The sequence below is a fragment of the Callorhinchus milii genome, unplaced genomic scaffold (assembly GCF_018977255.1).
Source record: "Callorhinchus milii isolate IMCB2004 unplaced genomic scaffold, IMCB_Cmil_1.0 Scaffold1, whole genome shotgun sequence".
In the NCBI taxonomy this organism is placed as follows: Eukaryota; Metazoa; Chordata; class Chondrichthyes; order Chimaeriformes; family Callorhinchidae; genus Callorhinchus; species Callorhinchus milii.
In genome coordinates this window covers 49,018,490-49,041,870 of record NW_024704742.1, presented here as the reverse complement: position 1 = coordinate 49,041,870, position 23,381 = coordinate 49,018,490, and the positions used below count along the sequence as shown (strand labels likewise).

Sequence of the window (23,381 nt, the reverse complement as noted above, 5' to 3'; positions counted from 1 at the left end):
ATTCTGCTATTTTCCCTCTGACTCCACATGCTCTGACCTTATTCATTGGTCTATTATGTGGTACCTTATCGAACGCCTTTTGGAAATCTAAATATATTACATCTTCCGCATTACTCTTGTCTACTCTTTCTGTTATCCCTTCAAAGAATTCAATGAGGTTGGTCAAGCATGAGGTTCCTTTTTGAAATCTGTGCTGACTACTCTTTATCATGTTTTCCGTTTCTAGATGTTTTTTCTATTACCTCCTTCAGTAAGGATTCCATTATCTTTCCTACCACCGATGTTAAGCTGACAGGTCTATAGTTCCCTGGGCTTGTTCTATGTCCCTTTTTAAATATAGGTTTAACATTAGCTATCCTCCAGTCCTCTGGCACTACTTTCTTTTCTAATGAGTTATTATGTATATGTAATAGTGCCTCTGCTATCTCTTCCCTCGAATCTTTTAAGATAAGCAGATGCAATCCATCTGGACCAGGGGTTTTATCCTCTCTGAGTTTTGTTAGTTTTTCGATTATATATCCTCTTTGTATCTTAAATAGTTACAAACTTCATGGAATGAATCATATTTAGCCCATTTAAATAAGAATTGATCACTAGTTGGTCAATTGACTGTTCTCCTAGAAAAGGAGTTAAGTAGGGTCTCTTCAAAGCTGAGCTGGCTCCAAGGTGACATGTTTGTCAATGGATTGTCAGAGTTGAGTTTGAGTTTGTGGTAGGATTGATTTCTGAGCGAGGCAGGTCCGCAGTACCCAGGGCTCTGATGATGACAGACCAGTCTGCCTGGCTCATTTGCAGGATTTGAAGAGGCAGACCAGTTGTTGGGAGAAGGGATTCTTCCCATTTGGTTCCTAATAACCTTGCAAGTCAGACTTAACAGGTAAGGGAGGTCTCAACTGGATAATAATAATAATCCTTGCATTTTGATGTAGCGCTTTTCACGTCTTCTAGACATCTCAAAGCGCTTCACAGAATAGACTGTAAAGTGAATTGACTGTATATTTGTGGGTGAAATGTGGCAGCCAATTGCGCACAGCAGTGTCCCACAAACAGTCGTGGATTGAAATTACCAATTTATTATTGTTATTTTTTTCTTGAGGGATTATTATCAGGAGTGTGGAGTAAGGAAACTTACCCAAGGTTTCACCCTACTGGGAATCGAACCCAGGTCTCTCGCTTGCAAAGCAAGTGCTCTAACCACTGAGCTACAGGACTCCACACCACTGACCTCTGAGCTACAGGACTCCATCGTCAGTGGACGCTTGCCAGATAGTTCTCTCAATGGCAAGCTATGTGGTTTTAGCTGGTTAAACTCCAACAGTACTCCCAATGCACCTCCATGTCTTGGCTCTTTCAAACTAGATAAGCAGGTTGCATCCCTCCAGGGAGAGAATGCACACTCTATTCCACATAAAGGGAAATTTCCATGTGTGGTGGCAAACCTTTGTGGATCTCTCAATCTGTTTTCAAACTCCTAAGCATAGTGATGGGTTTCAGCATGTGTCTATGTCAGTGCAAAAAAATAAAAAAGTAAATAAAAACACCTTCAGCATCTTCTCCAGTCTGTCAACTTCAACTCCCAGGGTGTCAATAATGTTCTCTCCATGTTTCAGCATAAATATTTCTAAATCTTCAGGAGTCTTTACCTGCTGAATTTCCTGTAAAATAAATGAAAATGGGTTTACAATAAATCACAAGTTTATCAAAACAGTCACAGCAACAATGGATGTTTCTGATAATTCGCACAAGAAATAAGAAGACAGGAATAGAAAATTATTAACAAAATCAATATTTTGAAAAGTAAAAATATGACCATCCTCTTCAATTTTATTGTTAACATTTGATTTTCTAAAATGAGTAGATACAACACTTTATATAATCTGGTGTACACGTTACACCTTTATACTGTATTATCCCAAAACTACCTCCCTCATCAGGAGCAATGTTTGCTGTTGTTATTGCATAATATTTATGCAACATAAAAAAAACAGATTTCAATCTGTCCATTGCAGTACTTCTATGACACGAAGCAGAGCCCAACAATGGTCAGTTTTTGTTGAAGCAAAATCTAAACTAACATTTAGTAGAACTGATACACCAACCTCAGCTCAAAGGTGCCAGTTTGAAACATGCTCAGGAATATTTGCAACCATGGAGAACAGTTACATTAGAATTTAGTAATACGTTTTAGTGCATTTCCAACTTCTCTTACAAAAGACAACAACAACAAAATTACATTTGTATAGCGCCTTTCACGTCGGGAGGATGTCCCAAGGCGCTGGACAGTCAAGAGTTTTGGACCCGAGCTGTGGGTCGGGATTGGAGAGGATGGAGAGGGGTAGAGACAAAAATCATGTGGAAGAGCAATAGCTTTTTGAGATAGCCCCATTTGCAATTTTCCCTGCTATAGTAGTGTTAATAGTGAGAATAATGTCTCATCTCACCATCTCCCCATGCAATACATTTGAACTCTAGCAGATACAATAATTTTAATCATTGCAGAAGAATGGCAAAAGATTACATAGTTAGTATTTCATAGATTGTTTTACCTACATTTAAAATCAGGTCAATGTCTTGCTTCTCCAGATAAGACCTCGTCACTATCCTTCCATCAAAATCGACTTCTGCCTTAAATCGCACTGTATTCATACCCAAATCAGTGGCCTTCACATCATGTAAAGCCCTGGAGAGATTTAATATAGAATTGAAATTTAAAGTAGATATCCTCTAGCATCCAGAAATATATTGATGGAAAAAGTAAACTGAACAAATACAGTAAACATCACTTTATATTGCATTCAATTAAGGTAACCACTCACAAAAACAACTTGCATTTATACAGTGCCCTTCACACAGGATAGCATCTTAGAGCGCTGAACAATGGCAATGAGTTTGACACTGAGACGGGAGAAAAGGAAGGTGAGCGCAGGCACAGTTGAAGAGGAAAGTTTTCAGGTGGGTTCTGAAGATGGATAAAGAGAGGGCAAAGTGTAGGAATTGAGGCAGGAAGTTCCAGAGATTCGGGGTGTGGCGGCTGAAGGCACAGCCGCCAATGGTGGAGCAGAGAATTCAAGTGACATGCAGAAGGCCCAAGCCTCCAAGCAAAAAGGGCTGGAGTGTAGATGAGTGGGGTATGAGCAGGTTGCGGAGATAGGGAGGTGGGCATGAAGCGATTTGTAGGGAAGCATGAGGATCTTTAAATCGATCCATTCTGCTTCAGGCAGCCAACGGATCCTATCAAAGTCTGGATAGATTGTGATGTGGAGTTTGCTACGGGTGAGAATACAGGCAGTAGAGTCAACTGGACTTTGTGAATGGTAGAGCTGGGGAGACTGGTGAGGGGTGCATTGGAGAAATTCCTGATCAGGTACCAGATGTGGTGTACGAAAGACAATTGAACTAGACATCTAGATTGTACACAGGTAATACAGGTAATGATGTTATTATAATCTGCCATTACGTACCCAAAACCATCCTACAGTATCCTCTTGGCCGTCCATATTTGCAACCAGCTAAAGTTTACAGTTGTATGGGGAATCAGAGTAGGAAACCCACTCTCGCACATGATAAAATGCAATATATTGTTCCACTAGCTCATCTTAACTTGTAGGATTGGTGCTGTATTTTGTCTAATGCTATACCTATTATAACCAAGACAAAGATTCATCCCCCACCCTCTTCGCTATACATTTCACAATGACCAGAAAAGAACTGCTACCTTAGTCACACCAGATCTTCTGAAGGTTCATTATTCTAATTACTACCAGTTTTATGTGCTATTGCATTCTGCATTACCCTTCAATCCTCAGTTTAATTGACTGGACAACTCTTAAGGAGCTGTTGGTGATTTTTGATAGATTCACACAAATTAATGAACTTGTATCAAATTATTCTAGATCGCTATCAAAAATGTAGCATTAATTATTTGTTATGAAAGAATGGATATTTTGACATTCTTATGTATATTACGTTGTTACTACCTTTACTTCACAGGCAGTAATCAATGCAAAACATTGAATCCATATAATGCTTTGTTGATTCATCATTTTGAATTGACCATTGTATTTAGCTTCCAACAAATTGCATGTATATAGCTCCTTTCACGTTGGGAGACATCCCAAGGTGCTGGACATTCAAGGGTTTGCAAACAAACTGGAGTTTGGAATCAAGATGGGTGGAGGGCAAGGGGCTTGGGAGTGGGAGGATGACCAACTTCCTTAGACTTCCTCAACTGCTACTGGTCTGTGAGTAACCCTAACCCAGGAAACCCAATTACCTTACTGAAGGATCATTCTCCAACAGCTCAGTAAGTCGCTGTACTTCTTCTGCTTGAATTGACCTCCCAAGCAGAGCCTCTGTGTTGGTATAGATCAAAAATGCAGATACTGCTCCCAAGAGTGTTCCAACACCTAGAGAGCCTAGGCTATCATAATATGGATTACCTGGAATAGAGGAAGCAGAACAAAAAAAGTGAAATATTTAAGTAATAATGTACTTGAATGATCGTGCTAATCCCAAATTATAACTAACTGCACAGCCTTGTCTTCATTACTGTTATTCAATTACTCAAGAAAGTATAGCTTTCTATTATAGTATTTTATAACTATTTGGGTACTTACATGGTATCACCTCAACAAAACCTACTTTTAGCTGAATCCAAGATCACATTATCCAATATCATCAAACAGCTAGAGGTACACCTACATTAACAATTCTGTTTTAAGGTCCAAATGATTGACTACATTTTCTGCTTGGCTCCACAATTGATTAGGGTTGAGCAGCAATTTTTTTAAAAGGTACAAAAAAGGCTGTATAAACATAACAGCTCAAATATTAATTGAAACTGTCATCAAATGGTAACATGACTTAAGGTTGTTCCAGAAAACTGAACATGGTGGTCACCGGGTAGTTTTGATGATATTTTTCAGAATGATTTATTCTCAATTCCTTAGTACAATATAATAATAATAATCCTTGCATTTGATATACTGCCTTATCACGTTGATGAGACATCTCAAAGTAATTCACAGATCATATTGCAAAGTGGATTGACTGTGTGCTTTGTGGGCGGAAACGTGGCAGCCAATTGCGCACAGTAGTATCCCACAAACAGTCGTGGATTGAGTGACCAATTTTTTTTTTAAGTTAATGGTTACTTTTAGCCAAATAATAAAGCTAGATGCCAATGCTTTATAATAAATGGTATTCAGGAGGAGTGGAAGGAATAATTGTTGTGGAAAATGGGTATCCATGAGCTCAAATACAAGAGGAGAGCGTCAATTTGGTGCACAAATCAATTGCTCGCACTTTTCCATGTTTAGTCTCTGAGATAGAATAGCACCTAACATTTATCAAAACAAGAAAAGTTGTAATGTTTATGTTGAGAGGGTTTGGATGTTGATGTTAAGAGGACTTGGAAAAACTGACGGTCAAAGATATGGTTCCTTGATAAAAGATAACTGAACCAAAAGTTTGAGGAACTTATCAATGGATTTTCAAATCTACATGGTGTGGAAACACCTTTGATTCAACCTGAAGGACAGTAAAGAACTTGCTGATTGGGGCAGCCCTGATGGTGTTGTAGATACACTACAGCTTATGGACCAGGAGCTCTTAAAACCAAGGTCCATGCCGAGTTTGCTGATCTCAGACAAGAGGAAGCTAAATTTGCCCAGGGAAAACCAGCCAGGATTCCTGGTCTTGGGTTCTCTACAGCACCCTTTATTGGTTGTGCCAGCCAGGTAGGGAGAGGTCCAGGCTTGGCTGTGATGCCCTCTGCAACTGAGATGGCTACCATCATTCACTGCCAAGGCTCATACATAAACAATTGCCACTTGGGCAAGCTAGTGAGACGTCCTCCCGATGTGAACGGCACTATACAAATGTAATTTGCTGTTGCTGACGAATGCATGGTAACTCCCTGATCTACTATCGATGCTTCGGAGTGTGCTCATGAATAGCAATTTGAGTTCACACTTAGGCTCCTCCTGAACAGGACTGATTATAAAGTATCTGTGTCTAGTCCTATTGGATTTCTATGATATGTCAGTTACTGGCAGCATTTCTCATTAGCAATTGAGTCGCTATTAGTGAATCCTGTTGTGATCCTGTTCCATACTGATCTGTCCGTTCCCTCTGCTCAGGGGGCTCTGTCCTGCTCCATATCCCCCACCCTGCAATCGGCGATTGGGCCTTCAGCGTTTCTGCTCCTTCCTTTAGAACTCCATCCTTCACCTCACCCTCCCTTGCCTCGTTCAATGCCCGTCTCAAGAACCTCCTCTTCGGTTACCCTCCTACCCTCCTGATCCCAACCCCCAGCTCGGGTCCAAATCCTTGACTGGCCAGCACCTTGGGAAGTCCTCCCGACGTGAAAAGCGCTATATCAATGAAATTTGTTGCTTTTTTGAGTCACTGTTTTGTCGACCTCAAATTATTCACATCCTCCCGACGTGAAAGGCGTCTATAAATGGAATCTTGTTGTTGTATTTGTGCATCTTGTCAGAACTAGAGGTTTCTGAATACTATAAGCTACATAAATCAGTGTACAAAGAGTTAAATTCAGCTAAATTTCAGGTTGCTGATTAAGCACTAAAGTTCCTGGGAGTATTTTGTCTGAGTAAATATAATAAACAATTTTGCTAAGAGGTGCCAATTAGATAACATTGACTTCAGGAAAAAAATATTTTTCCCAGGAGATATAGATGGGTACATCAAATTCTGTTTAAGACCAGCTGCACATTCCAACAAAGAGTCAATGGGACGATCTCAGTTGTTTTGGAAAATGTATTTTGGCCGAGACTAAGAGGGACATATCAGTACCTAACATTAATTTCCTGTAGTGTGAGGGTGTAAAAGTCTACTTATTTTAGCCCAATTCAGGTTGAGCACCAGGGAACGTGGTTAGCAAGATTCATGGAAGAAATTTCACATGTGTTGGAGTAATACTGCTGGAGTCTTACCAGCTAAAAACACATAGCTTGCCATTGAGAATGCTGCCTGGCAAGGTTTTCTGCTGCTTGTCCAGCTCAGACCATCCTACCCATTAGGGCTTTGGCTAACAGGAGCTGAGTGAGAGAAACCCCTGCCCCCAGTGACTGGTCTGCCCTTCCAAGTCTTGCCGATAAGCCAGTCTGGCTGTGCTGTCAGCAGTGGCCTGGATTACTCTGGATCCATTGCCAAACATGTCACCTTAAGCCAGTTCAGCTCCAAGGAGACTCTGCTTACCTCCCCCACAGGAGGATAGTCACTAGTTAATCATTTGACATCTGACAAGTGTAGGTTTGAGCCCTCACTAGGTCGATAGTAGGTACCAGGAACTCCCTGCAAGCTTCCCGGTGGGCAAAACAGCTCAGCATGAAATGCACGAGAGCATTGCCACCATCTTCCTGTCTGCAGCTTGGGCACATGTTCCTCGCCATCAAGCGATGATTCCACCAGTTGAGGTGTGGAGCTTAAGCAACAGGTGCTTACCTCTCTGCAGGCCAATCAAGGTGGATTCCAGGCACTGGATGTATGAATGTGTGTTTACAAACTCGAACTCCAGGTAACGCTTTCCAACAGCTGTCGCCCCAAGCCTCAGAGTTTCCTCATCAGCTATCTGGCGGACATCTGCCTTCAGATTACTAACTACAAGTTATCAAATGATCAACGTCCTGATAACACATGACGTGCAAAACCCTCAATCTATATTATAACCTTTGGGAACAATAGAAATATAAAAGTGTAACCATACTGTTTTATATAGTTGATTAAAGAGGAAGCTGCAAACATTGAGAAGCCAATTTAAGGTAAGTGCTTAGATGTAAGGTTAAATCATAAATGTAATCTCTACCCAATCCAATATAACATTTTACATTCCCTGCTCTCTAGTACCATCTCTCCACAACAAATCACGTACTGTATCTAAATATGTCAAGGAGAACTTAGCAAAATAGTCATTGAGCTACTGTTCTATGTTGTGCCTTACCAGTAAGAGATGTCAGTCCCATGCAACTAGCTGCTAACATCACTCCTATAACAGCAGCTGAATCTTCCAACAGAACAACATTAGTGCTGGGATCGTGACCGTGCACCACTGTGAAAAAAACATGTTTACATGTTAATAGAATGAGAACAAACAGGTTATAGCAGATTGGTAGACATTAATTTATTTCATCCCAGCCTGTACTATAATAATGGACCAGATTGTCCACATAACAAAATTAGAGAGAATATTCGATACCTGATATAAAGTACTAGAAAATAATCTGGCCAGTAGAAAATATTATAAAACAGAAGAGTAAAGCTAAGTTTTTCATAACAATCACTGAAACATAAAATTAAATTTTAATTATTATCATTGATTAGTATTAAATGACACAACTGCTACATACAGTCAATGTTCTTCATTGCCATTTTATTGCGTTTTAGTTATTTTGCCAGAATGATTGTGCAGGGCTCTTTCTGGTAATCACAAATACAAACAATAAACAATTACATTTGCAAAGCGCCTTTCACACCGGGAGGACGTCCCAAAGTGCTGAACAGTCAGGGATTAGGACCCAAGTGGGGTGGGGGGGTGGGGGTTTGGGATCAGGGAAGGTGGAGGGCACGGAGGGTGGGGGTAGGAGGGTGGCAGAAGGACTGTCAAAGAGGAAGGTCTTGAGGCATGCTTTGAAGGAGGCAAAGGAGGGAGGGAGCGAGTTGAAGGGAATGTGGGATGGAGTTCCAGACAGTGGGGCAAAGAGGCTGAAGGCCTGACTGCCGATGGTGATGCGGGACGGGAGGGGGACATGGAGCAGGCCGGAGCCTGCTAAGCGGAGGGAGCGAACAGGTTGATAAGAGGTTAGCAGGTCGGAGAGATGGATGGGACAAGGCCATGGAGGGCCTTGAAGGTGAGGACGAGAATTTTGCACTCGATCCTCTTAGGGATGGGAAGCCAGTGGAGCCAAGTGAGGGTGGATATGATGGGGTCACAGAGCCTGGTGCGGGAGAGGACACAAGCTGCAAAGTTCTGGATGATCAGGTACCAGGAATGAGGGATTTCAGTTATCAGGAGAGGCTAGAAAAGCTAGGATTATTCTCCTTGGAGCAGAGAAGGTTTCACACAGCGAGTTGTTCGGATCTGGAATGCTTTGCTTGAAAGGGTGGTGCAAGCCAATTCAATAACAACTTTTAAGAGAAGTAGATAATTATTTGGGGAGGACAAGTTTGCAGGGAGAGAGCAGGGAGTGGGATTGAATTTGATAGCTCTTTTCAAAGAGCCAGCACAGACACGGTGGGCCAAATGGCCTCCTTCTGTGCTGCATTATTCTACGATCTGCAGCTTGTGGAGGGAAGAGTGGGAAGGCTGACAAGCAGGGAATTGGCATAGTCGAGCCTGGTCGTAATGAAGGCATGTATGAGGCTTTTGACAGCCTGAGGGGTGAGGCAATGGTGGGCAATGTTGCGGAGGTGGGGGAAGGCAGAGTGGGTCATGGCACGGATGTGGGGAAAAAGGACAGTTGAAGGTCGAACAAGACGCTTAGATTCCTGACTGGCTTGGTGAGATGGAGTGTGCATCTGTAGATGCCGATGCTGCAAGTGCTGAGGTGTAGAAGCGCTGACGGGAGCCAATCAGGAGTGCCTAGGTCTTGCTGACGTTTAACTGTAAAAAGTTGGCTCTCATTCACGACTTGATGTCTGAGAGACATTCTGTCAGGACATCAGTGATCCTGGGGTCGAGTGTGGAGGCAGAGAGATAAGAGTTGGGTGTGCAGATGATATCACCAAGAGGGAACATGTACCAGTTGAAGAGGAGAGGACCGAGGACAGAGCCCTGAGGAACACCACACAAAACGGTGTGGGGGCTGGAGGAGAAGCCATTTGTGGAGACAAAGTGGAGCTGGTGTGAGATAGCATCTGAACCATTCGAGGACAGAACCTTGAAGGTTGAGGTGAGAGGAGAGGTAGTGATGTGTGTATGAGGGTTTTGGCGCCCTGCGGTGTGACAGTGTCAGAGCTGGGCAATGTTGTGGAAGTGGGGGAAGGCAGAGAGGGTCATGGCGCAGATCTTGGGTAGAAAGGATAGTTGAGGGTCAAACAAGACCCCAAGGTTCCAGATTGGCTTAGCAAGGTGGAGTGTGCAACCATGGATGGTGATGTTGTCAGCGCCTGAGGTGTGGAGGCGCTGACCGGAGCCAATCAGGAGGGCCTCGGTCTTGATGACGTTCAACTGAAGAAAGTTAGCTCTCATCCAGGACTTGATGTCTCACAGGCATTCTGTCAGCACAGCAGTGTCCTGGAGTCAAGAGTGGAGGCAGAGAGGTCGAGTTGGGTGTCATTCACATACATGTGGAAGTTGACCCATGTCTGCGGATGATCTCACCAAGAGAGAGCATATAAGATGTTGAAGAGGAGGGGACCAAGGACAGAGCCCTGAGGAACACCACACGATATGGTCCTTGGGCTAGAGGAGAAGACGTTTGAAGAGATGAAATTCAGGCGGTGTGAGAAGTACGATCATACTGTGCCATAAAAGTCATGGCAACATAACCTTTTTTGTCCTGGAAGACACTGACTATTGCTATGATATGGTTTCGCATGTACCCTTCAGTACCTTGCCCAATTTGCAATACCTGTAATTTTTCCCTGACTTATGTGGTCATAGGAACAATTACTGCTCAGCTTGTATCTGTCTTTGGTCAGTCATTTCATTGCTGTTTGTGGGATGTTGCTGTGCGTAATTGGATTATTGTGTTCATCTACAAATACAGTCACTGTGCTTTACGTAAAATTCTGTGAAGCGCTTTGAGACGTCTTCCCGACATGAAAGGCACTATCCCATATGCAAGGATTAGGATTATTATAACTCTCATAACAATGGAGTCCAAATTGTCGATTTTTTGATCATGGGGTCTATTTGTTAGCGCTCATCCAGTCCTGGTTAGGAAGTGGCAGAGGTTGGAGGGAGCAAGCTAACTTTCGTCGGTTGAATGTCAGTAAAATAAGGGCTCTCCAGGTTGGCTCCCGTCAGTGCCTCTTAACAGTACTGACAGCATCACCATTCATGGCTGCACACTCCACCTTACCAAGCCAGTCCGGAACTTTGTGGTCTTGTTTGACCCTCAATTATCCCTTCTACCCCACATTCGTGCCATGACCCGTTCTGCCTTTCCCCACCTCCACAACATCGCTCGGCTCCGCCACTGTCACACACCGCAGGCTGCCGAAACACTCATATTCGCATTCATAACATCCAAGCTTGACTATGCAAACTCACTGCTTGTCGGCCTCCCCAACTCCTTCCTCCATAGGCTCCAGATCACCCAGAACTCTGCAGCCCATATCCTCCCCTGCACCAGGCTCCGTGACCCTATCACCTCCATCCTCCCCCAACTACACTGGCTTCCCATCACACAGAGGATACAGTTAAAGATCTTAGTCCTCACCTTCAAAGCCCTCCCGATCTTGCTCCTTTGTATCTCTCCGCCCTCCTAACCCCCTACCACCCTGTTCGCTCTCTGCTCACCGGGCTCCGGCCTGCTTCACATCCCCTGCCTTGCTCGCCCCACTATCGGAGGACGGGCCCTCCGCCACTTTGCACCCACCCTCTGGAACTCCATCCCGCAGTCCCTTCATCTTGCCCCCTCCCTCGCCACCTTCAAGACCCATCTCTACGACCGTGCTTTCGATCTCCCTGCTTGCCCCCCTGCCCTCCCACCTCCCCCACCACGACCCTCAGCTCGGGTCCGTAACTCTGTCTGTCCAGCGCCTTGGGACATCCTCCCAACATGAAAGGTGCTTTACAAATGTAATTTTGTTGTTGTTGTTAAATAAAATTCTAAAAGCAAAAATGTATTGCTAGAAGCTCTGCAGATAAGAATTAAAAACCCATCTAGCAGCCGCATTTCGAGTGAATACTTGTTTAGAAGCCGTATTCTAGATTTTGCCCACTGACTGACTGGCTATAGCTTTAAAAACATAACAGAAAGAACCCTGAACATTATTCAGTACTGTTAAGAGTTTATGCTAGAGCAAACTATTTCCCAATATGTACCAAAACGTATTGCAACTTTCAAAAGATGAAAGTATCTTACCATACTGATAAAATGTTATTCCTTTAACTCGAGCACTCTTGCGGAGTTCATTTACAGCTACTAGCAGAGTTGCTGCAAAGAAAATACAATTGAATTATTTCACACAAAAAGCCATGACTGCAAACATACAACATGTGGTTTATCTGATCAGATTTGCCACACAATGAGTAAAAAAAAGTTAGGCAATTTGGGAACGAGTGGTTAGGCATTAACTCCAACAGTGTAATCAGAAAAGGTCAAGTGGAGAGCTAAAACTCTGGATAAACAGGCAATTCAGTTCACTACGCGTATTGCCTAACACATTTAAAAAAATGAGAATTCTCCTCTTGATGGTAAATTTGCCTTACTTTCGCCATTATCAGCATAAGCACCAAATGCAGCAAATATATTGACAAACAGAGAAAAGGTAATTGCTGCAAAGGTCATTAAATTTGATTGAAAGCAACAATTTAAACAGGACAGCGTCCCCAATAAATATCCTTGGCAGCTGCTTCATTTATTGTTTTTTATGTTTACGTGGTTTAAAGTGTCACCCAAAGGACAGCATCTCCGTTAATGCAGCACACCCCCAGCAATGCACTGGAGAATCACAAGATAGGTCTGCATGAAGAAGGCCCTTCAGCTCATCCAATCTCATCCCTCCAGAACATCCAACCTATCCCCCAAAACCCCATCACTGCTTCAAGCTGTTTTTTAAATAGGTCTAGTGTGTTCTGGTCTCTATCACCTTACCTGGCAACCTATTCCAGTCATTGATTACCCTCTGCGTGAAGAAAATCTTCCTGGTATCTGTCAACCTAGACTATGAGCTCAAAGTCCCAATGTGGGACTTGAACCCACAACATTCCTACTCAGAGATAAGAGGGCTACCAACTGAACCAGACTGACACGTAAATTGGGATTATGCAAGATTGGGTAGTTGTTTGAAAATGAGACGAGCCAGATTGATTGTAATCATCATTTCTGGTCCTGAACATTACTATGAACATTACTATGCTCATAGGGTACAGTAGATTGAAAGTAAAAGAGTAAAAAAGGAAGAAGGTAGAGCATGCAAACAGACAAAGTGTTGATATTTTAAAATTTAAAACAGGTTTAATAGTTTGGGGTTACTATTACACAGAACTATTTTCTCTGATATCTGAGTAGCTTTATTGCAATACAAATATTGTCTTTAGCATCTATTGTACATGATGAATAGTACAAATCTAGCTGTCTCAGTGAGACACAAGTGAACCTAGAGCTCTTGGCAATCGAAGGGTTAAACCGAGGTGAAAACTATTAAAACACGTTTTACCAAAAACGTAATCCATGGATGCAGCTCAAGAGTAAAAACTGCAAGGCAGGACTTAGTTTTCAATTTGAAAAAAATCAGTTTACCTTTATTGCTTTCAAAAGGTTGATTATCAAGAGCACAAGCACAAAGCAGTTAAGGGAAAACACATTCATAGAAATTGTTGAAACAGTTTAAATGTTTTTCTAGAGAGCAATAGTCCATGCCTGCACATCCATACCTCCTTCAGATACTAATGATCCAGCGAGGATACAATATGCCTAAAAAACATAAATATGGATTTCTTTTTAAAATAGATTTCTTTTTAAAATAGACATGTAATCAAATTGAGTCCAAATATTTCAATGGAGTCCTGTAGCTCAGTGGTTAGAGCACTCGCTTTGCAAGTGAGAGACCTGAGTTCAATTCCAGGCAGAGGGCGAAACCTTGGGCAAGTTTCCTTACTCCACACAGAGCCTAATAATAATCCCTCCAAAACCAAAAACAATAATAAATTGGTCATTTTCAATCTACGACTGTTTGTGGGACATTGCTGTGAGCAATTGGCTGCCGCGTTCACCCACAAATATACAGTCAATTCACTTTACAGTGTGTTCTGTGAAGCGCTTTGGGACGTCCTCCCGACGTGAAAAGCGCTATATCAAATGCAAGGATTATTATTATTATTATGAAACAATATCAACCATAGTCAACATATTTAAATTCATTACTGTTTCAACAAAACAACCAACAATGCAGAACTTGAACTTTCACCCATATTTTCCACCAGTCCCTAACCTCAGGTGAGCTATTAGTACGAGGAAGGACCGAGAGGCAACTTAAGTCCCCACTCCGCATTCGTCACCTCAAGGCTTGATTACGTGAACTCCCTCTTCATCGGCCTTCCCAACTCTTCCCTTCACAAGCTGCAGATCATCCAAACTCTGCAGCTCGTGTACTCTCACAAACCAGGCTCCGTGACCCCATCACTCCCACCCTCACCCGACTCCACTGGCTCCCCATCCCCAGAGGATCGAGTTCAAGATCCTCGTTCTCACCTTTAAGGCCATCCATGGCTTTGCTCCCTCCTACCTCTCTGACCTGCCGACTGCCTGCCAACCTGCCCGCTCCCTCCGTTCAGCGGGCTCCGGCCTGCTCCATGTCTCCCGCCCAACCTGCCCTACCACTAGTGGCCGGGCTTTCAGCCTCTCTGCCCCCACACTCTGGAACTCCATCCTACGGTCCCTTCGCCTCACTTCCTCCCTCACATCCTTCAAGGCCGGTCTCAAGACCCTTCTCTTCGACCGTGTCTTTGGTCTCCCTCCCACCTCTCTGCCTTCCCTCACCCCTACACCACCCCTCCCCCATGCTCGGGCCCCGACACCTGACTGTTCAGTGCTTTGGGACATCCTCCCGACATGAAAGACGCTCTATAAATGCAATTTTGTTGTTGTTGATGATGATGAATAAAGTAAAAACTAAAACCTCAAGATGATGAATTAAACTTCCCAGCACTCACACAATTACACAACCAAATATATACAAACCAGGGTTATGTCATTCCACTGTAATTTGCTTTGCTAAATGTTCAAATGTCAAAGCCATTTAAAAAGAAGCTAAAACATGGAACCATTTGGCAATTTTATTGGAAGAATTATTCATTCTCCTTGGGATAGCTCTAGAGATTCCCAAAGATGGTCTAAAAGAAACCCTCCTCCAAAATATTGAACTATTCCCACTATTTTACCTTACACTTTGTAATGCACTTTCTAATTCTGGTTCTGTACATTTTATTTTAAAGAATTACCATTTTCTTATTTTTTCTGTAGCTTTTACACTGCCTTTTCAATTTTTATTTTCATTCAGTACCTATTAGCAGCGGATTTATTTCATTAAACCTCTTTTCATTTCTACAAGTTAGATTGCTCAACACTTTTCCACATGAAACCAAGCATACAATAATATTGCTTAACATATTTATAGCATAAAATAGTCACAATGCATCAATGTATTCACTGTATGCATCTGGGATTATGTACACCCGAGTCTTTAGTTTTCACATCACAGTCTGCATATGTACTTATTTGTGTAGAAAATTTGAGCAAATCTCTAACACTAGCAAATTAGTGTCAGTTCATTTTCCCAGTATTTTGTACTGAGACACTAGAATGATGTTTGGACGATTATTTCTATAATTTGAACACAACAGTCTGTTTAAAAAATGTTTATATGTAAGCTATTTTATGATTCATTCAGTGCTTCAGTCCAACAATAGCAAAAAAATTGCATAACATTTTTAAAATTGGGTTATTAAAGCTTGAAGTACTAGGGTTTTGTATTTAATTGATACTTGAATTTGAAAAAATCTGGATTATACAGTGGCAAAGGTTTGGTACATTGAAATCTATGTTTGGATCGGGTGTGCATTTACCTGGACCTGTTGAATATATTTTATTCCTTACTCAATCTATTCCACAACTTATTTCTGTAGTATTTGATAAATGTAGAACTTACCCATAATAGAGATTCCATCGGTTGAGGGTGTAAAAGTCCAATTATTCCGTGGTACCAGGAAAGTCCTGCACCCATCATAAAGATTCCAACTCCACTTATTAGGGATGCAATGTAGCGCATATTTGTAAATCCATACCTTTTTTTAAAAAAAGGTTATAATTGGATTATAAGACAAGGGGAACACACAAACTCGGTTTGCCTATGCAACTAGAATGGGGGGGGGGGGGAGAGGAAGAAGATAACCCCACATATGGTAGAACCGCATTATTTTTAAAAAATCTTGTGGTAGGACATTTGTTATTACACTCCACGATTTAGTGCAGGTTCGCAGGACAGGAGGTTTATAAAAAAAAGTCTACTGTGTACTACTAAATTTAAATTAACAAAGTATTTTGATTCCAAAGCTTGTATCATTTGGCAGTGGTTAATCCGTCCTTTGCATGCCTTTTCATTGTATTAAAACCAATTTCAGAGATCAAGTTACACAGTGTCCTATTTTTCAGTTCACAGTAAAAAACAATTTAGGGTCTCCTTACGGATGGCCAGGGTCTGGGGTCCTTGAAGACTGGCTGATGCCCACTGCTAGCAAAGCCTGTACAGAAACATTTTACATCCATTTTAGGGTGGAATATTGAAGGAAGAGGGGAACAGTTAGCAGAACAGTGCAACTGTGAACTAGCAATATGAGTTTTTTTTAGTAATTTGTAATAGAACAGTTAGAGCGGGATTGAGGAGAGAAAGACGTTCACGTACAAAGAAAAAGACACAGAAATTCAGGAAGAAAGTCAATGAGAGAGAGTAAAATAAACAGAAGAGGAGAGACAGAGCGAGAAATAGTGTGTGAAGGAGAGACAGGTACAATAAAATAGAACAATTCCACACTTCCTGGAAATCCATGCACATTCACAGACAAACAAGCTATCATAATTTCTTCCCTCATAAACTCTATACAAATGATGTTCGTGACAGAAAGACAAAGTTATTTTCCTGTGAATAAAAAGGATGCGTCTTAGGATTGCAGCAAATTCCCCCCACAAATCCAATAAAATCTGCCCATGTGTCATATTCAAAATGCTGATGAGACTTGCATCAATGTGGTATTCTAAGGATTTCTTCATTTGACAAATTTGTAAGCAAACAAGTACTTCTGCAACAAATCATCACATGAACCAGAATTGTTGTGCCTTAAGTGCACTGCTTCTTTAGATGAATCTATGGACAAGGAAAATCTAAAATTCCAGCTTCTAATTACAAAATGAAACTCTTTCCCCATAGCAACTAAATTAAAAGAAAAAAAAATAGCTTTTTTCTAGGTAGTCGTTAGATGATAACATTTCCCCATTAAAGCGCTCACTTTCTGGCTTCCAATATCTGGGTGTTCAATTCATCATTGATGTCACTTTGTGCGCATTGCATGCATAGGAAGTCGCTGCATAGGAAGCTTCATTTATATCACTTTATTCATGCTGTGTATTCGTTCTACGCACAAGAAGTCATGCAGAAATGACTTCATAAGAAAGAGACGTCAATGGCACTTCTTGCACATGTATAACATGCAAGAAGTAACATCAGTAGCATGTTGCCCATGGGCAGGAAGTGAAATCAATGGGAAACTGGAAGCCAGACACTGTTTTACACTTTGCTAGCTGACCAATTGAACCCACAGTGCCAATAATATGTTTCCTCTATTTGTACTGAAGGATCACTTGGGTACAAAGTTTTCCAATCCATTCTACTGCTACAGATGGAATCTTGAAAAAACGGAGGCCCCAAATTTAAAATAGGAAATTCCAACCTCTCCCTTTCCCCCCCTCTGATAGCCCTTAAAAGCCTCTCCCTCCCAACATGCCCCAATTCTGACAAAGGGTCGTGGACCTGAAACGTTGATTCACTTTCCTTTCTCCATAGATGCTGCCTGACCTGCTGAGTGTTCCCAGCGACTTCCGTTTTTTTTTCAAAATAGGAAATGTTGCACTTCTTAATAATCAGAACTGCAGTTTGCAAATAGTAATTATGTCTACGTATAAAACTGAAGCTGAAATAGTGTAACTTCATAGCAAAGATTATTGATGAAGTCTCCATGTATCATACTTTTCTAATGTTTGCTGATATAATAATAATATAATTCCTAGCCCAGTTAACATCAGGAAAATACAAATGTGTCTTCCTTGTTTCTAATATAAATTACCAATACAATTAGTTCAGAATTCTAGACATATTGTAAACTCCCGGTTTACTGGACTCCAGGTATCTGTATTCCTACCTAGCCAAAAGTGTGTAAACTACCACTGGCCCACTCTTTTCTCGTGCAACCCCTCCTCATCATCCTTGCCGGCATTTAGAGGCCATGCGGTAAATGCCGGTACCGGGCATTGTAATTATGCTGAGACGGAAATTGTGGCTCACCAGACTGGATCTCCCCCCCACACCCTCCCTCCCCACCATTAGTCTTGCCAGTACATTGCAGGTAATAAACTGAATACTTCTTTACCTGGTTACAGGTGTCAGCCAGTGAATGTATAGCTTCTGAGAACATGCTTGCAGAGCCTGTATAAACCCAGGCAAGAAGTTTGAAAATAAAATTCAGCCCATTGCTAAAGAGAGCAAAAAACAGAAGAAAATAAGTATATTAATGTAGACAGCAATGTAGAGATGTTGTATTAAAAAGTAAAGTTCTTCCTGCGCATAATTCGCAACATTCAGAAAATGATGTCACCAGCGATTGGATGACCTAGAAGCCGGCAAGGTTTTTAATGTGTGAAACTGTTCACAGCTGACCCATGTGCGGTAAGCGGGGAAGTGCTAAAGAGAAGAGTGCTATCACGGGGGCTCCCCCTGTATTCCCTTCTTTTCTCCTTGTTAATCCTGCAAGTCACAGCCCTAACTATTATGGTGGTCTTGGCTGGACAAGCAGCAGAAAGGTTGTTCAACAGTGCTTTCAATGGCAAGCTATGTGGTTTTAGCTTGTTCAATCCAGCAGTACCCAAACGTATGTTATGGGGGTCCCGTGGCTTGCTCTTGTCAACCTCTGCTTAATACTCTCCAGAATTAGGCAACCAGGATATGTCCCTTCGGGTAGAGGGAGTGCATTCCATTCCAGACACTGAAATTTCCATGAGTAGGTGGCATGCATGGAACTCTCAGTCCGATTTAGATACTGTTAAGGATGGTGATGGGTTTGGCCACCCAATAATATGATACTGAAAAAGATAGCATTATTCTTATTTTCCAATGCAGTACATGTAAACCGGACAAAAAGCTTTTCTGCTGCATTATCTAAGATATCATGGACAAGATAAACCTATTTCGAACAACTTATAAACAATTATTCTCATATCTACTTCTTCATTTTTTCCCAAAATAATTATTTATTCGTTAACATATCTGTTCATTTTTTAAAAAGAGTCTTCCATTGCAAAACAATGACTTACATGCAGATTGCAACCATTACCACTTTTGCAGGTCCCTGTAGAAATGGTTTTGATGTAGTTGAACGAGGCTGAAAGGATATATGAAATGTCAAATGGTTACTGACATAGAATTAAACCACAAACGCTTGTAGTCTTGTTACAAGCTTCCCAACACTGCAATTATACTCAGTAAGACATTAATTTTGTGAAATGCAGCTCATCTCCCATTTTTTCTTTACTCAACAGAAAAAGTCAGCATTAGCAAAATAATTTACCGATTCTAAAAATAAGCATAATTAGCCGTTTTTAAATGTAAAAACATCACACAACTAATATAGAACCTCCCATGAAAATATTGGACGGAAATCTCAGTATCTCAACAGTTGTCCAAATCAGAAAGTTTAGCTTATCTGAATATGTGAAATGATGAAAAGATAGCCAAACACTTGCTGACAGCTCTGATTTTAAAGATTATTGCTGTGGAGATAAATTTCTCATCTCAAACACCCTTTCTGAGCAAATGTTACATTTCCAATTTTAGACCGCTGGTCCTCTACCACGCACTATCAGGACAAAATATTTCCACCCTTGTTAAGAGCAATAACTTGTGAGCATCAGAAACAAAAATATTTCAACATCCCTCAGCTGGCTCATACCAGAACCATGGGAAATCACTTACGATGGACTGCAGTGGAAAATACTGAACACTGTGCTGTTAAACTGATTTCAAAACATCCATCATCATCACATTTTAATAAGTATAATGAATGATTTTTGTCATTGGAAAAGTTTTATTAATCAGAGTAGGATAAGACCCAATTGGATACACATCACACATTTTTTAAGATAGAAATAAATGATCTGACAGACTACTTTATGACCAACCTCCTCCTACACTAGTTATTCCAGTAACATAATAATCCCTCCAAAACCAAAAACAATAATAAATTGGTCATTTTCAATCTACGACTGTTTGTGGGACATTGCTGTGCGCAATTGGCTGCCGTGTTCGCCCACAATTATATAGTCAAGTCACTTTACAGTATATATTCTGTGAAGCACTTTGGGACGTCCTCCCGACGTGAAAAGCGCTACATCAAATGCAAGGATTATAAATGTGTTATGCAAAGGACTTACGACTTCCCTCAACATCTCTCATGAGTTTAATGGAAGTCAGTGCCTGTGAATTGTGTATGCGTTCACTAACATTAAATGTCTCTATGGTTGGGTGCATCCAGGGTGGCTCAGGCCCTCAGTTTTGAAAATAAAATTGATATATCATGTTCAAATGAGGTTTTATGCCAATAATTTGTTTTCATTATACTAGTGGAAGCTCAAATACCCATTGCAGACTATTTCTCCTTTAAAACTAAGAGTTTTGATAGCTGTTACAGATTATACCAAATGTATCTGCTAATAATTGTAACAAATGTTCATAAAAAGGTTTAAAAAGAACTTCAGAAGAATTGTAGCAAGATTACAAGATGTAAACATATAATCGTAGCTCATGATGAACATTCTACAAGACTTTTTCTATTAACATATTTAAGGAATCCTATTCCTCTGTAGTATTTTGTGAAATGAAGCTATAATATTGCTGTGTGAATAATGTTATACTCATTTTCATGAAGCCTACTATCAGTTTAAAATTGAACTAATTTTACTGCACTTAGATGGAACTTCCATTTCCTTCCAGTGTGGTAAACGTACACATAAAAATGCATTTCAGTGTAGCAAAATAAAAATTCAGATAGCTTGAACTGCTCAAATTCAACTCTAATGGATTGCAGCAAACTAAAATTAATTGATGCATTACTGACATATCAGCAGGTATGCTACACTCCTCTGTTACAGCACAAAAACAATCCTGATAATAATTTTAGTCAACATCAGATGGTACACAATTTAACAGTGGGAGCTGTTTCAAGCACTAAAATATTGGTAAGACATTTGAAATTTATTTTCACTGTTTATGACATAATTTAAAACACTAATCGACATGCTGGCTAACATGACTCTGCTATGTTAGATGTTTCAAAACTGTGTTCGATAGAAATGGCAAAAAGAGCATGTCAAAAAAGCCCTTTGCAAATAACATCAGCGTTAATTAACAGATTTTGAAGGTGTCAAACATGTATGCACAATTTTCTGTTTCTTGAGCCTTTCCATAAACTAAAATGCACAATTTCAAAAATTAATACAGAGGAGCCTTGATATAATGTGGTGATTGAGATCTGATTTATAATTCCAATCCGATTTATAACGAGACTGCAATATACAGTTCCACTATGCATTTAACAGTTACCTGTTAAATATTTAAACATAGTTGCATGCGCAGCTCTTAGCAAATGTCATTGGCAATAACCTATTGACCTGGAAACTGACAGATATAAAGGACCGAGCTGGACACCCAGCTGTGTGCATATGCAATGAGTGGGGCCCATACGCCATTCTTGTTATAAACAGGTCATAGCTGTAACGAAGTGTGTTATAACACGGACGCAATACGTTTTTGTTCGGAACAATTTTGGCTAAAATTGACCTTACCCTAGTGTTACCCAAAAAGTCCCTGTATTCTCTCAGTAACTTCTGGTTCTTGAAAAGTTCTGCAATGGGGAATAGAAAGAGAGAATCAATTAAACCAAAATTCAAACCACTCAGTTGTTCAGAAGAATATATGAAAACGTGAAATGATAAAAACACTATTTATCCCATCAAAGCTTTATTCTTCGACTGTCAATGCAAAATCGACTCCCTCGTGGAGATTAACACACTTTTCGTCTATGTGAAAACCCCAAAAGAGTCGAATAAGTTTTTTTTACCATCCCTGTAATTTAAACAAAGCCGACTTCTCTCTACACATATTGTTCCCATCCCACCTCCCACCTCCAGAAACAGTGAACCAATTTGCATTTCTCTGTTATTTTCTAATAATGTTCACAAATAAGTAGTAAACCACTTATTTTTACAGGAGTTAATTGAGTCTGCAGCAACTGCTTTTGTTGTGAATCTTCAATAATAATAATAATCCTTGCATTTGATATAGCACTTTTCACGTCGGGAGGACGTCCCAAAGCTCTTCACAGAACACACTGTAAAGTGAATTGACTGTATATTTGTGGGCGAACGCGGCAGCCAATTGCGCACAGCAATGTCCCACAAACAGTCGTAGATTGAAAATGACCAATTAATTATTGTTTTTGGTTTTTGAAGGGATTATTATTAGGCGTATGGAGTAAGGAAACTTGCCCAAGGTTTCGCCCTCTGCCTGGAATTGAACTCAGGTCTCTCGCTTGCAAAGCGAGTGCTCTAACCACTGAGCTATAGGACTCCGATATATCTGCCACTCCAGGGAAAATAAAATCTGATTTCCAGTCCCACTCGAGTCCTTTTAATTGTAAACATACGGTCTGTAGTTTTATCTTCGCAGTCTACATTAAATAGTCTGACTACATTTATATCTATTCTCAATCATTTTTTATATTAATAAAAGTTTGGCTTTGGAAATCTCTCCTCATAATCTAAGAGTTTGAAACTCTATAATGTTATAATGACCTGTTGTAGGTAGATTGCACAAAAGTGTACACATTAGTCAAAAACAGGCCTTCCAGTAATCTACACGAGACAAAATTCCACATTTCTAATACCGTGGTCAAAAATGAATTAATTTGTGAACAGGAAGTAAACTCCCACTCTCTTGCTAGTTGAAGTGAGTGTCCTCAGGGGGGGAGGAAAGGTAAGCAGGTCTCCTTGTAGCTGAACTGGCTCCAAGGTGACATGCCCGGCAATGGAATGTCGGAATCGATCCAGTCCTCTGTGCCGGTCTCGGTGGTCTGGTTCCTGAGCCAGGCGGGTCCGCAGTATTCCAGGGCACTGCTGATGACAGCACAGCCGGCCTGGCTCATCAGCAGGATCAATTGAAAAGTATGGCTGCCCCACTGTTGTGATTGTCTGGGAAGTAGTGTGATTGTGAGTGTCTGTGTGCATCTCTCTATGTGTTTGCGAGTGTCTGTGTGTCTCTCTGTGTTTGGTGAGTGTCTGTGCGTCTCTCTATGTGTTTGTGAGTGTCTCTTTGTGAGTGTCTGAGCGTGTGTCTCTCTATGTGTCTGTGAGTGTCTGTGTGAGTATGTC

At 41.0% G+C, this 23,381-nt stretch overlaps 1 protein-coding gene across 1 annotated transcript in view; it reads right to left on the bottom strand.

The window, feature by feature from the left end:
- The window catches only part of slc30a9 (solute carrier family 30 member 9), a 45,468-nt gene that overhangs the window by 3,463 nt on the left and 18,624 nt on the right, over nt 1-23,381 (bottom strand). The window contains exons 8-18 of the mRNA XM_042341624.1: nt 21,798-21,856; nt 19,272-19,339; nt 18,332-18,434; nt 16,377-16,432; nt 15,841-15,976; nt 13,568-13,607; nt 12,054-12,125; nt 7,964-8,071; nt 4,274-4,439; nt 2,551-2,680; nt 1,542-1,655 (exon numbers count right to left, since the gene is read on the bottom strand). Of these exons, the coding sequence (XP_042197558.1) occupies nt 1,542-1,655; nt 2,551-2,680; nt 4,274-4,439; nt 7,964-8,071; nt 12,054-12,125; nt 13,568-13,607; nt 15,841-15,976; nt 16,377-16,432; nt 18,332-18,434; nt 19,272-19,339; nt 21,798-21,856 (1,052 nt within the window). The remainder of the gene's footprint in view (nt 1-1,541; nt 1,656-2,550; nt 2,681-4,273; nt 4,440-7,963; nt 8,072-12,053; nt 12,126-13,567; nt 13,608-15,840; nt 15,977-16,376; nt 16,433-18,331; nt 18,435-19,271; nt 19,340-21,797; nt 21,857-23,381) is intronic.